We start from the raw sequence: 24,179 nt of genomic DNA on the forward strand, positions 1-24,179 counted from the left end.
TGTACATATCCTTACTCAAATACTTGATACATGAATTTGAAAAATCGTTCGGCATAGGGCTTTGGAGGAATGGCACTAATAGTTTCAGCTTTGCTTGTGATGGACTTTAAATGATGCTCAGACTCCTTCTTGAAACTCCACTCTGTCAAAATGTCAATAATTCCAATGTAGTACAGCTCTGACTCTTCTTCAGAGGATAGGTTTTTCGCAAGTTGAGTGCTTGGAATGGCACAAACACACTTATTCTTTCTCATTAATCTTGCACCAACAAATCCACTCATTTTACGGGATGTGGTGGGTGTGGTTGGAGATGCAACTTCTTGCTGTGAGTCAACATTTGAAATCGATGTGCTTCTTGCTGCTTTACACACTCCAACAAGAAGTGAGTAATCCAATAAATTGCAACTTGACAAGAATTCTAAATAGAAGTTCAACCAAGGTTGCATTTCATTAATTATTATTTTCCAATTAACCATTCATTCAATAACTCAAGCACATACCAGTATCTTTTTCAATAATTTTCATATAATTCAACTTGTTTTCCAACCCAATTGTGAATGTTCTCTTCTTTTCGAGCAAATCTAAATCTTTTTTACAAAATCCTTCAGGATTCTTTCGTCCATGAGTGCTTCCTTTCAAATCGTACAACTCCACAAGTGGTCTCGAGGAGGAAAATATATTTCCCATGACAATGAAATTAATTCTCTCCGAGTTGATAATCATTTCATGGTGTCCCAAAATTCGAACAATGAGTGAATCTGGATTTTGTGACAAGTACTTGTAGTACATGGGAAGAATTCTCTTCAAACATGAAACTTCAGCTTTGGAAATGGTTTTCACCATAAACTTTCGGTCATTGGAATAAAAGAAAAAAGATCCTGATTTTCCATCGCTAAAATGTCATGACATGGTGACATTGTTAAGTTGATACAATCATCATGAGTGATTGAATAAAGGTTCATGGCCAACAGTGAGTCACATATTGTTGTCACCCACCTATCACTCCACAACTTACCTTAAATGTTCCGATAAGGTTGAAATACTTCCCAATAACAAATTTCCAAGCAATTGCTCAGGACCTAAACTGAGCATGTAACTGGCTTCAGAAATTCCAGTCATTCTTCGAATGTGTTTAAATACAAACGGAGCATAATCCACAAAGGTTGCTGCAACTTCTTCTGAATCAAAGGTCATGCCAGAGTTGAATCCTCTTGCAGAAAGAGGATCATTATAACTAGTAGTTTCAGAGTTCAATAAATTTTTACTCGATTCTTTGGGAAGATCGAACATTAATCTCACACTAAAATCTTCCATTCGAACATCTCTTTCATCTATATGAGTGCGTGTGTGTGTGAATTTGGGAATGAATATTTTGAAAATTAATTAATTAACACAGGTGACAAATCAATGTTGATGCATGTTGATGATCATTCAGAACCATGTGATTCACACGTACCTATGGATCCAATACAATCGGAAGACAGTCGAATTCCTATCATCATGTTTAAACATAAATTCCATTTTCTACTTCCAAATCCAATAATTTTTCCTTGGTGTTTCATTGGTTTGTCTGACGTGTTTTTTAGATCATTCTCTGTCAGGAGATCCATGCCGTTTTCTATAAAATTCAGTTATTGTCACGCGACTTGTTGTGAAACGGAAACACATACCTGTCGATGATGATGAAGCATCACCTTGATCAATGACACTCTCTGAGCTCTCTAAAACTCCCAAACCTTTGAGAAGATTTGAATTCTTTAAAGCACCCTTTTTGTAAGCTTTTCGATCGATGGTAACCATTCATCACAAGAGAATGTTTGTCTGAATTTCAATTGAGAAGTCTACAAACCTTCCAATGTTAAATATCCACACTTTTCTTCATCCATTTCATCAAATAATTTGTTCGCATACACGATTGGATCTTGCATGGTTTTTGAACCCAATCCTAAAGAGGTCAACACTTTGTACAGTGCAGTCACTACTTTCTGTAATTCCTCTCTACTTAATTTTCCATCGTGATCTAAATCAATCATTGAAAATGCAAATTCTAATTTCTGTTCCACATTTCCTCTCGATAATATGGCCATTGTTGCTAAAAACTCTCTATAGTCAATTGTTCCACTATTGTCCTTATCGAATGCTCGAAATAATATTTTCCCTAATACCAAGTCAGCATCTGATTGATTGTCAGAATCGTTCAATCTTCCTAAACAATTGACAAATTCATTGAGACCAATGTTTCCGCTTTTATCGATGGCTGAAAATTCTTCTGAAAGTTGTTTTAATTCTTCCTTGTCAACTGTGTGATGTATGTGGACATGTGATGATTGTTGTCCATCGAATTTCAATTCATATGTGTCATATGCCAATATCATTCCAAAATGATATTTTGAAATAATAAACGAGAATGATACAATTCATGATACCATTCGTCACGCATGACATGATATCTCGTCTCATCTACTTACATGAAGTCAAAGATCCTTCTTCATCTTTTCTCTTTTCCTTCTTCTTTCTAGAACCTAATAATTTACTCGGTAACAAGGATGGAATCGTCAAACCACTCTTTGTTTCACCATCAGAATTGGTTCTTTCCTTTATGTGACTTCCAAGCGAATGTAACTTGTTCATTGTCCCTTCTTCTTTGACACCCACTATTAGTGTAGGATCATCATCTTGTCGTTCTTGTTGTTGAGAAAAGATTCGATCATCATCATCATGTACGAAGGATCCATTCTCCGAGACCTCGACAGCCAAAGACCAACGTTGATGTAGTTGTGTTGGTGGTGGTGTTCCATGCATGATGTCCAAACTATTGGAGCTGAGAGCAGCATCAGAAAAGTGAATGTCATGGCATTGGTTGTTGTCGTCGCCAATAGAGGCTGGAGAGGTTACTTTTCGATTGTTTCGAAAGGAAGGTGGACATACACAACTTTCGCTTGGACTCTGAAACATGAAAAAGAGTGTGTTGTTGGGATGAAAGGGAATTATGAAACAATTTTTTTTTGATTTAGTTGATCGGTTTGTACGACAAGTTTAAAAAGGAAGACTCGACCAAAAAGGATTCGAAGGGCATGTTCGACATGTTGGAGATCATGTCATGCGAATGGCGATTGTCACTGTTATTTATTCATAACACTACAAAAATATCTTGCACAGTAATTGAGTTTTTATTCGATTTGACACCGCTACAACCCTTTCCCAACATTTACTTTTTCTTAGCCTTGGATTTGACTGGGGCAGGTTTGCCTCCTCGTCCAATGTCAGACTTTCTAGTTTCCTTCTCAAATCTCTTTTGTTTGATTTGTTGGATGTAATCCATATTTGCGAACATATCCTTCCAGAATGGGTCATTTTCGTCATCAATTTTGAGTACATCAAGCTTAGCATCACGAGGATTGACTCTGTTAGGATGCATGTGTGTGAGTTTACCAGGTCGAATTGGACTTGGCATTGATAATCCTCCTTCAGCGTCAACCTTCTTTACGTATGCTCCAAATCTATGCATGAGATTCATCTTGGATTTCATATCAAGAGTGTCATTTTGTCCCAAAGCACGTGAGTAGTTGGTGAGGACAAGTCTAGCAACAGTGTCTGGAGCACTGTTTGCTTCAATAATTTCATCAAAGTTTCTTTCAAGAGGAGCAAACTTGGCATATTTTCCAATTTTACCTGCATGGTGATACAGACCACTAGTAAATGGAACGTCTCTAATGTAGGCTAAAGAATCAAACTTTGGTTCATGAACAAATCTTTTCAATAGATACACTCGTTGTCTAACTCTTTCCATGAGGGCTGACACGTGATTCTTTAATGGAAGTCCTGGATAGTCCGCCATATAAGATTCAACAGCTTGAGATATTTCTTGTTTTCTTTCCACTGGATTTGCCTCGTCACCATAATAATAAGCATCTTCATGATCAAAATCATCATTTGGTTGTTCAAGTTTAAATCGATTTTCAATGGCCAGTCTATTCGAACGCTTCTTTGAAAGTAATTCTTCAATTCTTCCATTCAAGCTCTGGTAAGTTTCTTCTTGGTACATTTTATCTTTGGAAACAAAGGTATGCAAATTCTCTCGTGTAATTCCATACTTTGCTGCCAATTTTCGTTCTCTCTCCTCGATGAAATTTCTCTCAGATTCTGGAAGATATGGAAGAGCAGCGGAACCTCTTTTTCTTACAATAGTATCGAAACAATCCTCTGCCAAGGTTTTGATTGTTTGAGCCTGCAACATGAAATCGCTAGCGCCTCCAATTTGCAAAGTGAAAAGTTTACCATTAAAGTAGTCCAAAAGCTTTTCAGCCAGTAATGATGTTGGAATTTCTTGCTTATATGGCTCCAACACATGTGGTGTGAGTTGTCCTTCTTTAGACAATCGTTCCAATTCTTTTGTAGCCTTTGCCTCAATAGCCTCCATGTTCACGAAATAATCAGGATCGAACAAGCTGTACAGAGTTGCTCTTGTTTCTGGTCTATCAAAATTTTCCTCAAGGTCTGTTCTAGAAGTTACTTCCATGGGCGATTGTTCTGCCAATATTGGGTATATTTCTTGAATTTCAGCTGCTCTATCTTTATCTTCCATGCAGTCCAAAATCTTTTTAGCCAGAATTTGATAATTTTTCAGGTAACCAAAAAGAAATTCAAAATGCTCGTCTCTCACAAGGTTTGTAACAAGCATTTGTTTCATAACAGGTGCAAAGTTTGATCCATGTTCTGCTCCCATTTCAGATAAAGTAGGAATTAAGCCTCTGGTGGGAAGAAGGGCATTTTGTTCTGCAAGTAATTGAGGGGTAGTACCAGTATACATTCTGTCAATATATTCGGCATATTTTGGGTTCATTTCAATGTCTACTTTGAATACATCTTCCTCCTCTTCTCCAGTCTTTTTTCGTATTTGAAGTGATTTGCTTTCCTCGGTTGCTTCTTCTGACTCCTCAGATTCATTACTTCTCTTTCTTTCTCTCTTTTTGGCTCCCTTCTTTTTAGTGCTTGCAGCTTTCTCTCCTGTATTTTGCTTTTTCTTTCCTTCGAGTCTCATTAAGTATTTCTTCTTTTCAATTTCTTCACTCAGTGCACTCTTGTCAACAAACTTTGTTGGTTCAAGTAAATCTTCTTCCATCATCATAACATCATCAATTGGTACTGGAGTGCCACCAGTCGATTCTTCAGTATTCTTGTTGAGCTTCCTTTGAAGTTCCTTGAGTTTTTGAGCCTCTTTAAGCAAGTTTTCTGCTTCTTCTTTTGGAATTGTGCGCTTGGCTTTGGTTGAAGTGCCACTAGTGGTTGGCATGGTTCCTGTAGTGGTTGGCTCCTGTTGAGTGTTTGTTTGTTCACCTTCTGTAGCGGTTCTTGGTTTGTAGGGTTTCTTGACGTATTGTGTGTTTTGAGTACTAGGTTGTGTTCTTTGTCTAGCACCTTGTTGTTGGTTGTTGAATTGTCTTCTCTCTCCTTGTTGTTGGTTGCTGAATCTTCGTTCACCAGTCTGTTGTTGTTGTTGCTTTTGTCTATCATAGTTCCTTACAAAAGGTTTACGTTCTCCTTGTGGTTTTCTATCAGAACTTGAGGGTGTGCTAGAGGATGACTGGTTCTCATCGGCTCCTGCACACTGAAAAGAACACAAAGAAAAATGTCTTGAAGATGTGTTGTTGAAAAATAAATTTGCTGATGAAGTATGTGTTGTTGTTGCTACTCCAGTTGTTGTTGCAGCTGATGATGAAGCTGACGAGAGTTTGCTCATCATCATCAACTTGCCAGCATTGGCAGACCTCGAGCAAGGATTGAGCAAGGTCGCGTAGAGTCTCATTTTTTCACTCGAAAAAATAATTTACAACAATAATAATTGATGAATTGTTTTTTCAAATGCACGCGATGATCTTTTATTTCTTTTATTAAATAATAATATAATATTATAATCATAGTCAGGAATCGTAGAAGAATATTTCCGTGCTCCATTAATGTTTCATCAATCATTACTTGTTACGGCTTTTGAATAGAGTCTTGATACACTAGAGTCAAACTCTCCCAATTTCTCTTGTTCTTGAGTGAGTGGTGAGGATGATTTCAATTTGATGAACCATCCTCCTTCAACAGCTTGATCTTCAGTTTTTGCTCCGATGCTACAAATCCAACCACAATAGCCTCCTCCATTCAGCTCAATGACCTGGTCTTGATGTGTGAGAATGGACGTTCCGCTACTCATATAACCTGCATGATGAAAGGAAGGGATATCAAAAGCAATCGCACATTGCATTAGCATCAGCAACACCAGGGGCTTCACATCCAAAGCATGATGCATACGGGATTTGTGTTTGATTGACCGAATGATGAGAGCAACGCCCAACAGACTTGGCAAATCTAAAATCTCCAGTATGAACATTTAAGGTCGCAGGATCCACACGAATCTTGTACCATGTGGTCAAGACGTCTGTGTCATTGGCAGACCAAGGCTTTCTTGTTGGAATTTTGTACATGGAAACATTTCTCTCAGGGTTTGGTAAGGTGAGATAGAAATGATTGGGAGCACCTTGATAGAAAGTGAATGAACCTGCTCCAGGGACATGAATGTCTTGGTATCTGTACGTCTTGCAAATTTCATAGAAGCGTTTACAAGAAAGCATGAAGCTTCTCCACGAGTGATCGTCATCCTCAATCATCATGAAAATTGACTATAATATTTCGTCAGGCAATCTGTCTAGGGATCCATATTTTTGAATATGCATCATGTACTCAATCACATCACTCATCGTCACTTGTTTTAAATCCGCCAATGAAATGGGTAATGAACTAGTATTGGCGAATGTTCTGTTTTCAAAATTTATGTCCTCACTCTTCTCTCCTCTTTCTTCCATTTGAATAGCATGATTGATCTCTTTTCGAGATACGATATTGTTGGAGAGAAATACTTGTGCCAACAACGAAACCATGTGTTCTTGTTGCATTTTTTAAAAGTTCATCATTTGTGAAGAAGAGGGAAGTCCGAATGCAATGTTTGGAAGCATTGTTGTCCGATTTGTCGGTCAATGAACATCCTTAACAGACAAGAATCAAAGTTGGGATGATTAATCTTTTGGATTATGGTAGTTTATTCTACGATTGAGGAACTTATTTCCAAGCTCGTTGACACATTTTGAATGACATGTTGACAAGCACTTATTCCTTCAGACAGCGACTTGCATGTATTCAGAATAGCACTCCACTTTTCCTCGTTTTTCGTTGGTTGTGTTATTGGAATTGATTTAGATTCACGAGCTCTCTTGAAAAGCATCTTTTTCTTTTCTTGAAGTGATTTCAACTTGGACAACTCCATTTCCTTTTCTTCCGCCAATTTGGAAAGTCTGTCGTTTTCACAGTTCAACCTTGCAATTTCTTGGGAGCTTTGACTTGCACTTTCCAATGCCTTTCGAAGATGTGACAAGTCATTCTCAAGCTTGCTGTTTTCACTTTTAAGCTTTTCAATGGTTTCAGCAGCTGTAAGCTTCATCTCGTCGAGCGAAAGTTGCAGTTCCCGCTGCTTGTTTACTTCCTCTTTTAACCTTCGTTCATATTCCTTCTGAATCATTGACATCTTTTGCTCTAACACCCCATTACTTGATTCAATGTCTTTTATGAGATCAAGACTAAATTTTTCAGATTCATTAGACCGTTTAAGCTCACGAACCATTTTTTTCATTTCTAAGGAATGAGTAGTGTTTTTTTCCTCAATTTCCTCTTTCAATTGCTTGATTTGTTCAAGTAAAACGTTAATTTTCAAGTCACTCTTTTGAAGAAGGCTTTCATATCTTTCCAGTTCTGCATCGTATTCTTGCTCCAATTCTTCACTTCTTTTTTGATATTTTTCATAGTTCTCGCTTATCGTTTGCAAATCTCGAGAGATCTCTAAATATTTTAGTTTGTAATATTTTGCTTCTTCTTCTATTGAAGAAAATGTCAGTTTTGTGTGACTTTGCAAGGAATTGTACAACCGATATTGGTTCTTATTATTGTCTCTTGTCATTGTTGGAGTTTGTAAGGTTTTTTCCTTACTTGATGATGCCGACTTCACAATTAAAGGACTTGTTGAGCCTCTTCTTCTGCTATTTCGATTTGTTTCTCCAAAATTCATAAGGCTTTGATTATCATCTTCGTCCTCAGAGTCCTTTGACTCTGCATAAGCAAGTCGAGCATTCGAACGATGTAATTCATCCAAAAGGTCCTCATTTGACATGTTAAATCCCTCCACTTGATCCTCTTCTGGTGGGCTGTTGATGTCAATCTGTACTTCGTCATCCTCTTCACTCGATTCAATGTTTTCTTCCAACTCCTCTTCGTCATCATCTTCTTCATCGTCATCAGTAAGTGATCCCGAATAGCCACTCTTTTTTAAGGAAGGACTTGTTTTTCGGAAACTATGCGTGGGAGGCGGAGATTTAGATTTAGAGGGTTCCAAGAGTACTGGTTGATGAGTCGAATTATCGATCAATATATTCAATTCCTCATCATCATCGTCATCTTCTTCATTCATTGTGTTGCTGCTATCTTCATCTTCTGTAGAGACAACAGCTTGGTATCGAGGTGAAAGATGGTGTGGGGAGAGATGGTGTATAATGTTATTTACAAGTGCTCGAGAAGGAGATGCAAGTCGCTCAGAGCCATGATGAATTAACAAGTTATCAATATTGAGATGCATGTTATGAGGAAGATATTGAGCTCTAGGGGAAAGTTGAATTAGTTTTGAGGTCGAGGGTGTTACGGCGATGGGAGAGGTGACAAGAGTTGGAATTAAGGGATTGAGAGGTTTGATTGCCAGAGTGGATGGATTGGCACTTTCATCCTTCATATGACTGTTGTCGTTAGGTGTGGTTGGTTGTGTTGTTGAAATTGTGATATCTTCAATTTCTGATCTTTCAACGCTGTTGTTTTCCAATCCTGACGGTGGTTGCTCTGAGGGAGTTGAGGAGGATGTTTGATGATGGTCGAAATTGGATGGAGGAGAGGCAATATTAATGGAATCCGAATCATCTATGTTATTCGTTGTTCCTACTCGATTTTCCGATGATTTGCTGTTCATTCTTGAATTTACAGAGCTTGATGATTGATTTAATTCATAATCAATTTAAACAAGTAAAGGATTTAATTCATATGATAATTTTGTACTCGGTCCAGAAACTCGTGTTGCTGAAGCGCAATCCTCAAAATTCGTTACGAAAATGTTGCGCTTTTTTATGTAACTCTGCGATCGTAAATGTATGTCGAGGGAGAGATATAAAGTGAACCATTTCTGCTGCTGTTGGCATTTCTTCGAAAACATGATGGTGTTATGTGGTAGCAATAATAATAATAATAATGGATGTTTGCAAACATATAATTATCGTACAATCTTTATGTTCTTATTTACATTGTTGTGATATTCTAGCGAGGGTCATAGAAACTTAGAATTAGCAGAAAAAGTTAAGTTGCTCATCTTCTTCATTTACAAGAGGCATGTCAAACATTTGGATGGAGTCAATTATTTCAGCCATTTCCTGATGTTGCATGGACATGATGTCTTCATCAGTCGATAAATGAGCAAAGTTTTGTTGTACAGCAGGATTCATCATTGGATGATTTTGATAAAGGTTAGAGGTGTACACCTGTGGTTGTTGGTGAATGTTGGAAGTAGCAAACTCTTCGCAAAAGATTTCATCCAGCGTTCGTTTCACAGCTCTATTGTCACCTCCATAGTTGGTATGAGATGGAGTTTGATAATATTGAATTGGTGGATATGAAGATTGCTGTTGAGTTTGGAAAGTGGATGGTTGTCTTCCATACTGCTTTTGGAAATCCATCTCAAGAATATGATTCTTCACCATTGCGCCCAAATTGTTGTTGTTTCCGTTAGTATTGGTTGTAGAGGTATGATTATTCCATGTGTTGTCAATGGTGTAAGTTGGAGGAGGATTATTCATCATGTTTGCCATCATGGAAGCCAATGTATTGCCTGATGGTTGTGAGGAGAGCGTTGTATTCGAATATTGGCCATGTTGTGGGAGTCTTTGTGAGCTATGGTTTGCAAATTCCATGTTCAGTGGAGCTGTTCCTTGAGACAGAACGTTGTTTCGTGTAGGAGTATTGCTCATATTATTATGCACTGGTCTCTGTGTGCTACTACCACTACTGAAAGGATTGCATTGGTTGGAGGAAGAGACATGTTGGTGATGATATTGTTGAGGAGGTTGTTGGAACTGTTGATGGAGGGAGGTTGTCTTGTGATACATGTTATTCAGGGACGACACACCATTTGAGCTCACAAAAGTGCTTGGAGCAGTTCCTCCCACTGCAGAGATTTGCTTCTCTTCCTTAACACTTCCTTCCAATTGTGTCTTTCTCAACTTGGTCTTGTTGGCATCGTTCTGAATGGCATTGCTGCTGCTTCTCACTCTTCTCTTCTTGTTTGTTGGTGAGGATGGTTCTTGTTGTTGTTGGACAGATCTTGAGGTATGTTTGCTAGCAGTGACACTTGAAATGTTATTCATGGCTGGTGTTGTATTTGCTGTTGGTGAAGAGACATTGACAGAGGAGGCATCAAACGATTGAACACGATCAATAATTTGATCAATCAAGTCATTATCCATGGACTTTCTGAACATGTAAGCATTCTCAATACCATACTTGTTGTTTCCTTTTCCTAACGAATTTCTCTTGGCCTTAATCATGAGATAGTAATGTTCTTCTGTCTTGGCAGCATCATGTTCAGTCACCACGAATGGTATCACAAAGAGTTTCACTGTGCCATTACATCCTTTACCATGGCTCTTTACTCTGAAGGCAACTTTTGGTGGTTGATTAGAGTTCAGGGTGGTCGTTGTAGGCACTGGACATGTTTTGGAATTGTTGCGAATTGTACCATTACACGAGACAACAGAGACCTTATCGTTCTTCTTAACTGAACTGAATGTGATTGGAAGAATTTTCTTAATCAAGTGACTGGCACAAACGACGCTTGATGAGAGACCTTCTTCAGACAAGTAGACACTCACTGACTTTTCGGTTTGAATGTCGAGTGAGGTATGTTCTGTGCTCTTTCCTAACAATGAAATCTCTACAGAGTTGTTGTTAATGTCGGTTCTCTTCTTGGTGTAGAGTTGGAAGGGTGACAAAATTTTAGTGAGCTGGATGGATGGAGTTTGAGAGTGGTTGGAATCATCAGAGGTATTGTTGCTCGATGATCCATTGAGCATATCTTTGAGGAAGAGTTCTTGTCTTTGAGTAGTAGTGTTCATGATGTAATGGGGTTGTATTGCAAATATGAATGTGTGTAGTTGAAGATCTTCTGTCAACAGGAGAGAGTTAAAGTACTCGAGAGTTGGAAAATGATTACAGAGCTAAGAATGTCTCTAGAGAGAGGTGATTGAATACTTGGAGATATCAATGCTCAATGACAAGTATCGCTATTTCTTTGAGAAAACGTACAAAATGCAAAACAATGTCGTTGTAGCGAATAAATTAATGATTTGCCACAGATTTGTCAGTCACTCAGTAATAATCAAACTGTGTAATTGTTAATGCGAACTGACGAATGTAGATTTTGAGAGGTAATGAAGTGGTTCTTTGCTCTCAAAAGTGCCAAGTGTGTGTGGAGGTCCTTATTATTGACAGGGCGGGAACAATGTAATTACGACTGGACTAACGGTAGTATGGATAGATTGCTGAGAGGATGTTTGATTGGAATATTTACAACCGACGACAATCAATGTTACAACACAACACGCGTGAGAGTTGTTGGTGTTTGGTGGTTGTCAGTTAGAGCGGTTATCAGATCGTAGTGATGACCAACAAAAGATGATGGAGGTTTGAGTTGTTGTTGTTAAATGAAGAAGACTTTTCCGTCGCTATGGTGAGCACACAAGAGGATGCCTGAAGGAAAAGTGGGTGAGGATGAGTTCAGTTGCGGATGATGATACCCAATACAATAATAACAATAAATAATAAAATATATACTATTTCAGTTCAGAGAGTATGATAAGTTGATATATATCCCTCTTGAAAAGTAAAGTCTATTTTGGCTGTACAATAGGTTGGATTACAACCACCGATGATGATGATGATGATAATGGAATAGAGATAAAGAGAGCGGAATCAGTAAATGCAAGAAGAACGTGCGGACAATGAGCACCGAAACGAGCTACAAAATGCTTTCAACACACGTATTTAGATGATGATGGCGTTTCGACTACCACTTGTACTATTATCAATTAATTGTACACACACAACCGTCGTTGTTGCTCTTTAGAAGAATGCGATGTGTGTTAAATTTCTTGGTTCTAGAATGAATATTTTTTGAAGAAATTTGTTTGTTGTGTGATTATAGAGGACAAGAGAGGAAAGGATTGCCAACTCTTGTTCGTTTTTGTTGTCGTTCTCACAAAGGCAGTTACCACTGTTATTGGAAGGGCTTGCACCGTTAAAAGGAGTAAGATTCTGAATGAGTGAATTGGCTCAAGATGATAGTGACGTGTTGGAACTGGGTTGCTTCTGTCAAAGTTCAATGTGTGAGACGGTGGTGAAGATGAACACTCGTCTCGAACTCGCTGTTTGTTTGATGTTTTTTTGAGCTTGTGAAAGTGTCGAAAAGTGTTGTTGTTGTTGTTTTAAATCTTCTGCCAGATTCAAGGACGCATGCACGTTGTCACTTGCTGTTGTTTTGAAGGCTGAGTGCAAAGAAAAACGACATGATGTGCCGTCAAAATTGGATAATTTCCACACCTTAGATGAAGGACGCTTTCATTCCTCTCAAGAAGTGTCAAAACACCTCTTGACGTTTTGAGGTAAAACAAGCACAGCAACATCAAATTAGCATCAAATTTGCACTATTATGTACACATTGTGGAATGATGCCATTCAAAACCATTGTTGAGGGACAAAGGGACAGGTGTTGACAGCACACGTTGAACCTCTTGTGAGAATAAATACCGAATGCATATATTATTGAGTTAACAGTTGAAATGTTCAGACTTGTAAGAAAATTAACGTTCATCTTCCTTTTCACACAAATATCTCTCTTATCTAGGAATGGTTAGTTTCATACGCATTTCAGAGTTAATTTTCGTCCAAAATTCACATTTCGATGAGACATCGTACATCAATTACACACGTCACACTTATTCAACGAGTGTACACGCACACCACACATGCTTGTTGAAGTAATAGTACTTGCTTGATGCCAAACAAGTAGCTTCGAATTGATTGAACGCGTTCTCTCAGTCTGATTGATTGAGTGAAAACATTCGTACTCATTGCTGTGGTGGAGTCCAAATGATCTTGTTTTCTCGAATGGAGAACCCTTTCCTTACAAGCAACTCTTCGTTATCCAAAAAGGTAGAAATGTCAAAGATTCTGTTTTTAGCCACTTCATTCTTGAATTCCTTAATAGAAATGCTAATTTCAGTCTCACTTTCCTCATCCTCCTCTTCATCAGCCATCGAGGAGACTTTAGCTTTGACCATCTCATTGAGAATGTGTAATAATAGTTGATGGTCATCGGTTGGAGATTGGAGATATCTTTTGAATTTTCGTTTCAAAGAGCCAGCAACAGAATACTTTTGAGTTGAAATAAAGCTCTCCAACATGACAGAGATGGCAGTGTTAACATCACTATCATTCACATGAGACCTCAAATGCATCTTGGCACTTGCCTCAGCCATTCTAATAATGGATTCCAAATGTCTTGCTGTAATGGTCAAACCACTTCCTTCCTCAGAGCGTGTTCTCAACTCTGAATAAAATTGAGTGATTTTCTCATGATTGGCGAGAGCAAGAGCTGGACGTAGTCTCTTCGCCACAATAATGTATTTTTTCAGCATTTCTTGAGGTATTGGATCTCTATTGTAGAGATATGCTTCATCGTCCTTTTTTCCATCTCTTTCATCAAGTAATTCTCGTACAGCAGCTTGTTGTTCTTGAGTTTTTCTAATCGCAGCTTGCTTGGGATGACTTTTAAAGTGACTATTCACAACAAACTGTGCCAAGTTTTCGTCAATTTTTTCGTCAACTGTATCTCTAACAATGAAAAGAATGTCAAATCGAGAGAGAATTGGTTCTGATAGTTCAACATTCTGATGGAATGTTTTGGAGGTGTCATATCTCCCTTTGATGGGATTGGCTGCAGCAATGACAGCACATCGAGCCTGAAGGGTTGTGACAATACCAGCTTTTGATATTGAGATACTCTGTTGTTCCATGGCTTCATGGATGGAGGTTCTATCTTGGTCGTTCATCTTATCAAACTCATCAATCATACAAACACCTTCATCAGCTAATACCAAAGCACCTCCTTCGAGTGTCCATTCTCCTGTAATTGCATCTTTTTTAACAGCAGCTGTTAAACCAACAGCAGAGGAACCTTTTCCAGTGGTATAAACTGCTCGAGTGGCTGTTTTTTCAATGTACTTCAAAAATTGAGATTTAGCTGTTCCTGGATCTCCCAAGATGAGCACATTAATATCACCTCTTGTTGTGTGTTCTGCTGAAACTCTTCGAACTCCTCCAAACAAGCTCAAAGCAATACCTCTTTTGATATCTTCATGACCGAAAATTGAGGGAGCAATGGATTTCACAATCTTCTCAAAAATATAAGGATTTCTGGCCAATTCTTGAAGTTTTCGTTCGTCTTCTTTAGTGATGGACTCATTTCTCTTGTCAAACAATTTTTCAACGTAATTTGCTTCAATTATTGTCGCAAAGACGGGAAATCCTTGTTTAACATTAAGGAAGGCATCATAATTTTGTTTAAAAACTCCAATGACAATAACTTCTTCTCCTGGTCTTGCACAGTCAATTAAATCGTTTGTCAAAATTACATCTTTGGAACGAGGAATTCTACCTGCTGGGACAGTACCTGGTGGTTCTTGAATAGTAATTTTTTGATAATTCGAGTAGAGAGTTTTGGCCTCATTGATGACAAAGCAATTCTTTCCTGCACATCCAGGACAGCTGGTTGGTTTAGCAACTTCTGATGCACTTCGAACAGTGACAGGATTCAATCTCTCGCCACACTTGACACAATCATAAGATACAAGTTTTAACTGAGGGAACATGGCAGTTCTTCTCGTGACAACTCCTCGAACAGCTATCAATTGATTCAAAGTAGAATGCCTAAGGTCTCGAATGGATTCTACAGCTGGAAGATTTTTGATACGGACATGAATCATTTCATCCTTTTCAAGGTTAAAACCTGCATAATTTGGAAAATATCGATTCACAATCTGTCTAAGAGCTTCTTCCATAATTTCTATAATTGCATCAGGTTCTTCTGTCAGGAATATCAAAAGAAATGGTTCAACTGAGAGATCAGAAAAGTTGACAACCAGAGACTTTTTGTTATTAGCCACTACATTTTTGATGGCCTCCATATAGACATCCTTTTTTTGTTCTGTGAAAAACCTCTTAAATGCTTTCACAATACGATCTCTCGTTTTGCTAATGGTCAGCTTCTCTCGAAGATTGTTCAATAAATCCTCAAATCGGCCATCATTTTCATCTTCATCATCGTCATTGAAACCGTCATTATTTTCATTGTCGTCATCATTGAAGAGTGTGTGAAACACAGCATGGTCAGCAGCACTCCAATTTTTTTCATTCTGCTGAATCGCCTGTTCCACTTCATTTTCCGTTTCCTCTTCAACTTGTCGGCGTTGCATCTGCTCCTCAGCTCTCATTCGTTCATGATAACTCATGGGCTGATATTCTTCATTGTCAATATATTGTTCATCATAAAAATCCTCTTCGGAAGGTCCGGCTCTATAGTCTTCTTCTAACACATCGTCAGCAAACAAATCTTCTCCTTCATCATTTTCATCTTCATCATCGAACGGAATTTCTTCTTCAAAAAAGTCTTCTTGTGTTTCACCATTACGGAGGTTGTCATCATCCAAGCCGTTGCTGTTTGACATTTTTTTCAATTCACAATTTTATTTGGCGCAAAAATGAAAAGGCGGGATTTGGAATTTAAGTTCGATCATGTATTTGAATCTCTTTCACATGCTTAAAAAATTATACTTTGAGAATCAACAACATGAACCTCGTGTTCTTTTATCAATGTATTATAAAAATCTTACTTCACACATCAATGAGGTCATTCATTGTCACTCGTACCAATAATTATTGTTATCTTCGCAATAATCCTCTGCTGAGGTGTTTTCAAAAATCGATTCCATCTCACACAATCAAGTCAAGCGATGTGATCGCTTCTAGAAGTAGGTGTGAATGTCTTTTGCGTATTAATCTCACTCCAAATGTTGAGGTTGTGGACTCCTGCTAGTACTCACCTACTTGTAGAGGCGATCCATCCTTCAGAACTTTTCTGGTCTTTGAAAGTTGGTTTTCATGAACGCGACAGTCGTCGTCGTTGTTGTTATTGTCTGACCTTCGGGGTTCCAAAATCAGATTACAATCATCGCTTAAAAAAATGAATCTTCACTCCGGTTCTGTTCCGTTCAGTGTATTAGGGTGCCGACTATTGTTGGCAACGGCGGCTATGATAGCGATCGTCGTCGTCACAGGTACTGCAAATGCTGTCGAGTCAGCACGTCGTGTGATGATGATGACGAGCGCTCAAACACCACCACATCATAGCATTTCGTTGCATCAACCAATGATTGCATTTCAAATGCCGGAGAGTGGTTTTTCATTGAGATTTAAAGCCTTCGATCGATCAAGCAAGCAGGTGCATGAAGGAACTGCAATTCGATATAAAAATGAAAAAACAGAGTCGATGAACGTGATTTTGGAGAGTGGAGTTTTGGGATTGATGACATTCTTTGACACGAGAAATTTACATGTATTTATGAAACCTGTTCAAGAAGGTGGTGTGGAAGTTTCTTCACAAACTACAGACAAGTCAAGTGTCACTCAATGTATTCACATTAATTATGATGCACCTTGGAATGCTTTTGATAGTGGAATAGGATTGAGTAAAATGTTGAATCAAGTGACTTTCAAAGCAGTTACTCCAAAGAGTGTCATATTTGATAAGGAAGTGAATGCTCATTGTGTCAACAATAAGCTTGACATGTATTCCTTCTCGTTTATGGATGAAAGTATGGTTTTGTGTGCCAATGGATCGATTCCAGTTTTTATCATTTCCAAATCATTGGTGGTTTCCATGAGTGAATTCACACTCACGAAAGAGAAGGCTGATACTTCTTCTCAACCAACCTTACACGAAAAGCTTTTCCTCGATCAGATGGATCGTCTTGTTTCTAATTGTACCTATTACGATAGAAAATATCTTGCTGAATATTTTGGTAAGAAGAATATTCACGCGAAACAAGACACCACCACGAGGGATAGGATTGAAAAATATCTCACAAGATATCGAGTGAGCTTGAAATATGGACTTTCGTTGCCAATCATTGATGAAAAGGCATTCGATCCTTCCACTTTTCCATCCATCAGCTCTCATCGAAAGAATAATGAAGTGAGCTCCGTGTCACTTTGGTTCCTAAATGAGCAAGAATCCTGTAGCAGTCGGCATCTCAGAGATGAACAATCATGTGTCTCATATCTCACAAGAAAGGTTTCAAGCGGAGCTTCTCAAAACAAGCCAACATGTATTTTCCTCCACGGTGCAGGTAAGTGAGTGATTGGTTGTAACTGTGATTATTATTTGACATGTGGTCCACAAACTCAATTGACCTTACCAACAGGAGGAACAGAAGATTTACCTCCACAAAAGAATTTTAAGGAATATTGGGGCAATGTATTGGACTACACAGATCATTGTGGAGATGTATGGTTTGGCAGACGTGATACAAAGGTGAGTTTAACTTTAAACAACATCAATAACACTAACCATGATTCGATTTGCAATGTCACATCATGTGACACATATTTGTCTCGAAAAACCACATGTTTAGAACAGAGGTTGGGACGATGAATCTTTGCAAGATTATTATTGCTCTACTGCATTATTAGGAAGTGGAAATTCAACCACGATTCAAAATACTCTTCTCTATACACATTCCATGGGTAATCTTGTCATTGCAGCTGCATTCATGAATGGAAAATGTTCTATTGATCTATCAACATCTAAATGGTTTACAATGGGAGCTCCATTCAATGGCTCAGTAGTTTCAAGAACCTTACAAAATATCTGTCATGATTATTACTACAACAATTTCCCATTGAATTTGAAAGCTCTCTACGGATTTATTGCAACCGTTGGTGGTTATTGCTTGAAAGGAACGCCTAATGCCTATCAAAGTTATGTTTCCGTCGAAGAAGGTTATTGCTCACCACAAGGAGTTTGTATTCATGACTTGTACGAACATACAGATCCTTATGACACTGGAAGACTTTGCGGTGACGACCCTATTGGATTGTTGACTCATTATAGTATAGCCTTAGAAATTGTGCATTTGATTGCAGATTATGGAACTACATCTGGTATGTGATAATTATGAAGTGAAATTTGTGTGAACCTATTAACCAACATTTTCATGTTAATTTTTACATTTTTGAATATGTTTCTTTATATATTCGTTAAATTTTTGTTCATTACACTTTAATTTTGTTTTTGGAAATTCAATATACCACATTCTGTGCAGATGGATTTGTGACATTTAAGAGCTGTCAAATGGATGAAGCAAAGAAATTCTCAGATAACGGACCCAGCACCGATTGGTACAAGGCAATGGTCAACCATGCTGACGAGACGTGCCGAAACGGTGATGGTTGGTGGGGATCAGACAGAAAACCATGCTCCTTCTACAAGAAACAATAATAAAATTAATTTATTTTTTGTCCGCTCTTTCAACAAGAAGGTCATTAAGGTCACAACGAATCATTCACAGAAAGGGGGACATGTGGAACACTTCGCATTTAAGAGTTTAAGGTCACCATATAAATTTTATAAATCATTCTGAGATTTCATTCAAAAAATGTCCAGAAGGTTCATCAAGAGAAAATCCAATTCATCCATCAATTCGGAAACAGCCTTCTCGGAGCAGAAGGAAGAATCATCACCACTAGTAATAGGAAATAACGAACAGGAAACTCAAAAACATGCAGTATTGAATGATCATAATGGTGATGTAATTTTTGATTTGGTAATGGATGAAAATGAAAATTCGGAAAGCAATGAACAGCTGAAACAAAATATCGTAAGCGATTTGGATGACTGTGATGGTTCAACAATGGAACATGAGAATGGACAAAATTTATTATTACCTATAGCTCAACCCGAAAAGCATAAAACTCCAAAGAAGAAGCGAAGGTTCCACAAAAATGTACCATCATCGGCCGAGTCTTCCCCAAGTCCTTCGAAAACACTTTCCGAAAATGAAACAGAAAAATTCACATTCAATTCTGTCGCAGAAGAAAGCTCACAAATCCAACCAGCACAGTCAATATCGTATGAATTTCATAATGTCCAACAATGTGTTAACAATGAAACGAGAGATCAAGAACAAGTGCTACCAATAGCGGCAACAGAAAACAATGCAACCTCAAAAAGAACTACTAAAAGTTCAACAGATGATACCACAAAAGAAAATATAGTAATCAAAACTACTAAGAAAGACTCTAAATCATCAAAGAAGACGAAGAAGAGACACTCAACTATTGCTGCTGAAATGTTAACAATAGACAAAGATAATAAGGTCTGCATTGGAGGCGATCTTTATTTGGTTAGAAAAGTGTCTAACATGTATGTGGTGGATTTGAGCAAATATCTACCATCTCTGTATTCCAAGAAGGATCTACCAGGTCCGCTCCAAGACTTATTGGACGATAACAAGTACTTGTTGAATGATGAAAAAGTGAAACTAAACAAACAAATGTACATTACATGCACCATGAACGCATTGCAAGAAACAACCAACAAGAAAGTGTTACTATTTCTTAAGGGAGCTGAAAATATTGGAGGAACTACAATTCAATGTCACATCTGTAGAGCCCCAGATGGGGCAAAATTAATTTGTGACAACTCGACTTTATTCAATATTCTTCATTTTGAACAAAAATATGATGTTGGTAAGGATAATGTCAATAAGAAGTTTTCATTTCCGTCCTTGCCTTGCACCGCAAGTATATGTAAGGATTGCATTGAGATCCATGATCATGGTGATTTTGAATACTATGCACAAATTGGTCATTTTGTTTGTCCTCATTGTCGATCCTGCTGCCCAAATGACAGGTGTTACTCAAGAAAAAATTATCCAAATGGAGGACTTGTGAAATATAATGGAAGAAATGCAGAGGAAGTTTTTGTGAGATTGGCTACCAACACCAAGTATGAGCTCAAAAAACAAAAAACAGAAGAAGTAAGCATTGTTGAAAAGAAAGAGAGTCCAAAAGAAAAGTGTGAAGAGATTGAAGCGATTGCTGTATCGAGCGAGACGAATCAATCAACCATGGTGGATGAAAAGGTGAATTGCGTCGGTGAGTCACTAGCATCCCTTCCTTCCAGAAATCTAAGAAGCAAGAGCATAATCACAGTCACGAAAGAGTCATCCTCTAAAAGCAATGCTTCTTCTCAATCGACATCTTGTGGTGACACCGAGATTTCAGAGATAAACAATGTCGGGTGTGTTTCTTTTTCCGCAACAGGCACAAGACATGGCTTTCCAAACACAGAAGAACCACTTCAAGTGGCAACCTCTCTGTTTGAAACCCAGCAAGATACCCCTCTAGCCACCTCGAAGCGAAAACGACCATCCAGCAAAGGGACGATACAGCTGAAAACAGGATTAGTGGCAAGCTATTTGATCCGTTCTTTCTCGCGTCACTTTTCAAACCACAGGCAAACACAACGTGAACTGAAGAGCAAAACGTTCACAACACAGGAAAAGAAAGTCTAGAAAAAAGACCGATAAATACACAAAAAAACGAATCTCCTCGTTCTCTCTCTTTTTTCACAAGAAGGTCTCCATTCTTTGGTGTCACAACAATATCATTGACAAGTGGTGGTAAGAACACTCGTATATATTTTCTCGCCATCTCCATTCAATCCTTCCATCATTCATTGAAGCGAGTCTCTCATAACATCAGATTCTGAGACAAACACATTCATCACATTTTCTACGAGGACTTCCAACTGTGGAAATTCCTCTCTCCTTTGTCAACAACAACATTTTTCTTCTTCCAGATTCATTCTCAATTCATCATGGTCTTTGAAACACAAGCGTCTGAAATTCTCTTCATTGTACTTTGGTTTGTTCAATTCTTTCTCATGATTGCTTGTTCCTTTGTACTCGTTCTCTTCCGAAACAAAACACAATCCATCAGAGCCAGAGCTCCAGTGCTTTCCGTATTGTCTTCGATCGGAGCTGGTGTCTATATGGCAGCCTACACACTTTCATATAGCGTTCCTGGAACACCTTGTCAAATGATTGTCTTGTTGGCAAATGTGAGTTTTTTCGCCATGTTTGCACCTTTGCTATTGAGAGCTTGGAGAATTTACTTTATCTATCATTGGAATTTCAAGTGAGTATTTATATTCATGTCTCTTTGTCATTAATGACACCACATGTGCAACTATTTTGATGGTCATAATAATTATCAAATATATTCGGGTTCACACACCATTGTTCAAATAATGTCAACAATACCTTTTTGGATGTGGCATGAACAACTTTTTCGCGACTTGCCGGAACCACCTCTTGGGATGGACTTGTTGACATAATCCTTGTGTGTGTGGCGTTAATGTTGATATGATGTCCACCCTATCCATGTCTCTCGATTCCTTTTTCAACCCACAACAACAACAACGACAACCTCTCTTCCATCATCATCAAAGACTCATGAAAAAACAACAAGAAGCCTCCCTTGAACGAAAGAAGGAACGAGCTCTCAGCAAAAAGAGTAAGAACAAAGATAGCAATCCTGTCACAAGTGTTGCTCTCGATAGTAACACCACTATGGTCGATGAATCCACAATTGTGTCCACTAATGAAAAACAATACAAGTCGAATCCATCCACACAACAACAACCACAACAATCAACAACAACTCAACCAGTGAATAGAAGTTGGCGTAATGACATGTCTGATGTGCATACACAAAATGATCAAATGTCTGTCATTGATGTCGAAGATGTTCCTACCTTATTGGATGCTACTGAGGTTTCTGAAATGATGAGAAAGAGAAAGGCAGAACAAACAAGTAATGTCAACAAGAGAAGAGCAGAAGAATCAAATTTGGTCAAGTTCTTTGTGGTCATGCTGGTGGTCGTGGTAGTCGTCTTGTTACCAGTGAGTTTGACCTATCCTAAAATGTGTCCTCATGATTTCTTGTGTCAAATCAATGAGAGAGAAACGAATAGTCCATACATGAGTTATATTTTGTATCCAAGATTAGTGGTGCCTCTATTCTTCCTCGTAGATATCATGTTGTTGGTGGAAGTCATCATGTTGAAAGATGTGAATGACTCTTATTCCCTCAATACTGAAATTAGAGTGACCACTGTGATTGTACTCATTGGATCCATTGCCTATGCAACCGTTTCCTTCACCAATTTATCCTTTGCTTTTATTGTTTTGACTCTCCTTTGGGTTCAAGCTGTGCATGTCACTTGTTCGTATTTCCCTGTCCTTTTGCTCGTTTATACCTCTCTGAAACGAAATACTGACAACTCTGCTGAATTGGCCAATATGGAAATGCCAAATAATATTGACAAAATTTTGGAAAATGATGTCACAAGAGAGTTATTCAAGAGACATCTCCTGAATGCATTGTGTGGTGAAACAATGCTTTTCTATGAAGAAGTGATGGCCTATAAGAAATGTAATGCAATGGATCGTTCTCAAAAAGCTCCAAATATTATTGAAAACTACATTAAGGATGATGCTTTAAATGAAATTAATATTGCTGGTAAAGTCAAGAAGAGAATTATTCAAAGATACAATCAAATTACCTACGAGGATGAAGTTCCTGTTGATTTGTTTGATGTTGCCATTGAAAAGTTGAAATTGGTCCTCCATGAAAATGGTACTTATCAGAGCTTTTTGGAGAGTCAAGAATTTAAAAACTATGTAAAGAAAATTAAGACTTCTAACAAGCTGAAGGCGATCGAAGTTGCTGGAGGAATTTAATGAACCGAATTCGATATTCATTCAATCCTTTCTCTCGCATACCACCACCACTACCATATTAACACTAATACACACTCAACAACACATACCAATACAAAATATAATACATATTATGAATGTAATGATTAAAAGAATTAACCATTCTATCGCCTTAACAATGTCATATATATCAATAATAATACTTTACAATTATCGTACAATGTTGATGGTCGACGCCTTCTGAGGAGTATATTATTTTGGAGGTGGTACGGATGTTTTTGGCATTTGATTGATGCTTCTTCTTTCATTTCAATGTATGGACGGGCTACTGCACCATCAAGTATCAACAACGGTGTCCATTTTATTTCATGGTCCACGAACTGCTGACCTCTCTGGACTTCATCGATGTTGGTCATGAGTCATTCACAAACTTCACAGAATCGAATTGAGTGAACACTATATATTCTGACAACACGCGTTCGCATCCATTTAGGACATGGTCTCTTGCTCAAGTCCATGCAATGGTCAGCACAGCTGCATGATGACAACGATGGAGAAAAATACTCTTTTAGCTTTTTAAAAATGGAAGTCAATTATATCCAAACCCAAAAGCGTGACGGATTTGTCCTCTTTTTGCCCAATTCACTCGAAATGAAAGCCACACATCCGCCACCAATCATCACTTGTTTCGATCTCAAGAAACACCCAGTGCGGAAACTCAACACAAAAAATCAGACCCACACCCACTCTCTCCGTCTCATCCTCTTTCACACAATTCGTGCGATTGTTTCTCTGTGGTCCTCCTCTTCAGAGATTGCAGACTGCCCCTTGATCACTACATTTTCGTCATCATCGGGAGTTGTAAAAGTGATAACGAAAGCAACAACAATATTCGCCTTGACAATAAAAACCTATTCATTACAAGTTGTAATATTTACAACTGAGAGAGCTCTCTGAGACACGGCGTAGTCTTGCGCCAAGTAGCGAATCCACACTACTACTACCACCACCACCACCATACCTTTCGCAGCAATCTATTGTGTGAATTTCCGACGCATCTCGGAGAAGTGTAGGAAAGGAACTCAAAGAAACTATATCAAACGATCACACGTTCCTTGTTTGGGAGAGTTTGGCTTGTTGTGGATCTCAAAG

The 24,179-nt window shown here is 38.2% G+C and overlaps 9 protein-coding genes across 9 annotated transcripts; 3 read left to right on the top strand and 6 right to left on the bottom strand.

Moving 5' to 3' along the window:
- Positions 1 to 11: 11 nt before the first annotated feature.
- On the bottom strand, positions 12 to 2,955 carry FDP41_010469 (uncharacterized protein; the record flags this gene model as incomplete). Its single annotated transcript, XM_044700770.1, has 7 exons — positions 12 to 418; positions 501 to 892; positions 1,016 to 1,331; positions 1,457 to 1,618; positions 1,671 to 1,778; positions 1,850 to 2,299; positions 2,469 to 2,955. The coding sequence occupies 7 exons, from the start codon at positions 2,953 to 2,955 to the stop codon at positions 12 to 14; spliced, it is 2,322 nt and encodes a 773-aa protein (XP_044568117.1).
- A 253-nt stretch (positions 2,956 to 3,208) lies between these two features.
- Positions 3,209 to 5,806, bottom strand: FDP41_010470 (uncharacterized protein; the record flags this gene model as incomplete). Its single annotated transcript, XM_044700772.1, has 1 exon — positions 3,209 to 5,806. One exon carries the CDS (start codon positions 5,804 to 5,806, stop codon positions 3,209 to 3,211), a length of 2,598 nt encoding a protein of 865 aa, XP_044568118.1.
- A 424-nt stretch (positions 5,807 to 6,230) lies between these two features.
- On the bottom strand, positions 6,231 to 6,620 carry FDP41_010471 (uncharacterized protein; the record flags this gene model as incomplete). Its single annotated transcript, XM_044700773.1, has 1 exon — positions 6,231 to 6,620. The coding sequence occupies one exon, from the start codon at positions 6,618 to 6,620 to the stop codon at positions 6,231 to 6,233; it is 390 nt and encodes a 129-aa protein (XP_044568119.1).
- Positions 6,621 to 7,084: 464 nt separating this feature from the next.
- Positions 7,085 to 9,049, bottom strand: FDP41_010472 (uncharacterized protein; the record flags this gene model as incomplete). Its single annotated transcript, XM_044700774.1, has 1 exon — positions 7,085 to 9,049. The coding sequence occupies one exon, from the start codon at positions 9,047 to 9,049 to the stop codon at positions 7,085 to 7,087; it is 1,965 nt and encodes a 654-aa protein (XP_044568120.1).
- A 367-nt stretch (positions 9,050 to 9,416) lies between these two features.
- Positions 9,417 to 11,240, bottom strand: FDP41_010473 (uncharacterized protein; the record flags this gene model as incomplete). Its single annotated transcript, XM_044700775.1, has 1 exon — positions 9,417 to 11,240. One exon carries the CDS (start codon positions 11,238 to 11,240, stop codon positions 9,417 to 9,419), a length of 1,824 nt encoding a protein of 607 aa, XP_044568121.1.
- Positions 11,241 to 13,250: 2,010 nt separating this feature from the next.
- On the bottom strand, positions 13,251 to 15,908 carry FDP41_010474 (uncharacterized protein; the record flags this gene model as incomplete). The annotated part of the gene is made up of 1 exon (XM_044700776.1): positions 13,251 to 15,908. One exon carries the CDS (start codon positions 15,906 to 15,908, stop codon positions 13,251 to 13,253), a length of 2,658 nt encoding a protein of 885 aa, XP_044568122.1.
- A 515-nt stretch (positions 15,909 to 16,423) lies between these two features.
- On the top strand, positions 16,424 to 18,739 carry FDP41_010475 (uncharacterized protein; the record flags this gene model as incomplete). The annotated part of the gene is made up of 4 exons (XM_044700777.1): positions 16,424 to 17,588; positions 17,664 to 17,773; positions 17,874 to 18,402; positions 18,564 to 18,739. 4 exons carry the CDS (start codon positions 16,424 to 16,426, stop codon positions 18,737 to 18,739), a joined length of 1,980 nt encoding a protein of 659 aa, XP_044568123.1.
- A 157-nt stretch (positions 18,740 to 18,896) lies between these two features.
- Positions 18,897 to 20,816, top strand: FDP41_010476 (uncharacterized protein; the record flags this gene model as incomplete). The annotated part of the gene is made up of 1 exon (XM_044700778.1): positions 18,897 to 20,816. One exon carries the CDS (start codon positions 18,897 to 18,899, stop codon positions 20,814 to 20,816), a length of 1,920 nt encoding a protein of 639 aa, XP_044568124.1.
- Positions 20,817 to 21,121: 305 nt separating this feature from the next.
- FDP41_010477 (uncharacterized protein) lies at positions 21,122 to 23,048 on the top strand (the record flags this gene model as incomplete). The annotated part of the gene is made up of 2 exons (XM_044700779.1): positions 21,122 to 21,441; positions 21,755 to 23,048. The coding sequence occupies 2 exons, from the start codon at positions 21,122 to 21,124 to the stop codon at positions 23,046 to 23,048; spliced, it is 1,614 nt and encodes a 537-aa protein (XP_044568125.1).
- Positions 23,049 to 24,179: the final 1,131 nt, after the last annotated feature.

The sequence above is a fragment of the Naegleria fowleri genome (genome assembly GCF_008403515.1).
Source record: "Naegleria fowleri strain ATCC 30894 chromosome Unknown tig6, whole genome shotgun sequence".
NCBI classification, from domain to species: domain Eukaryota; phylum Heterolobosea; class Eutetramitea; order Acrasida; family Naegleriidae; genus Naegleria; species Naegleria fowleri.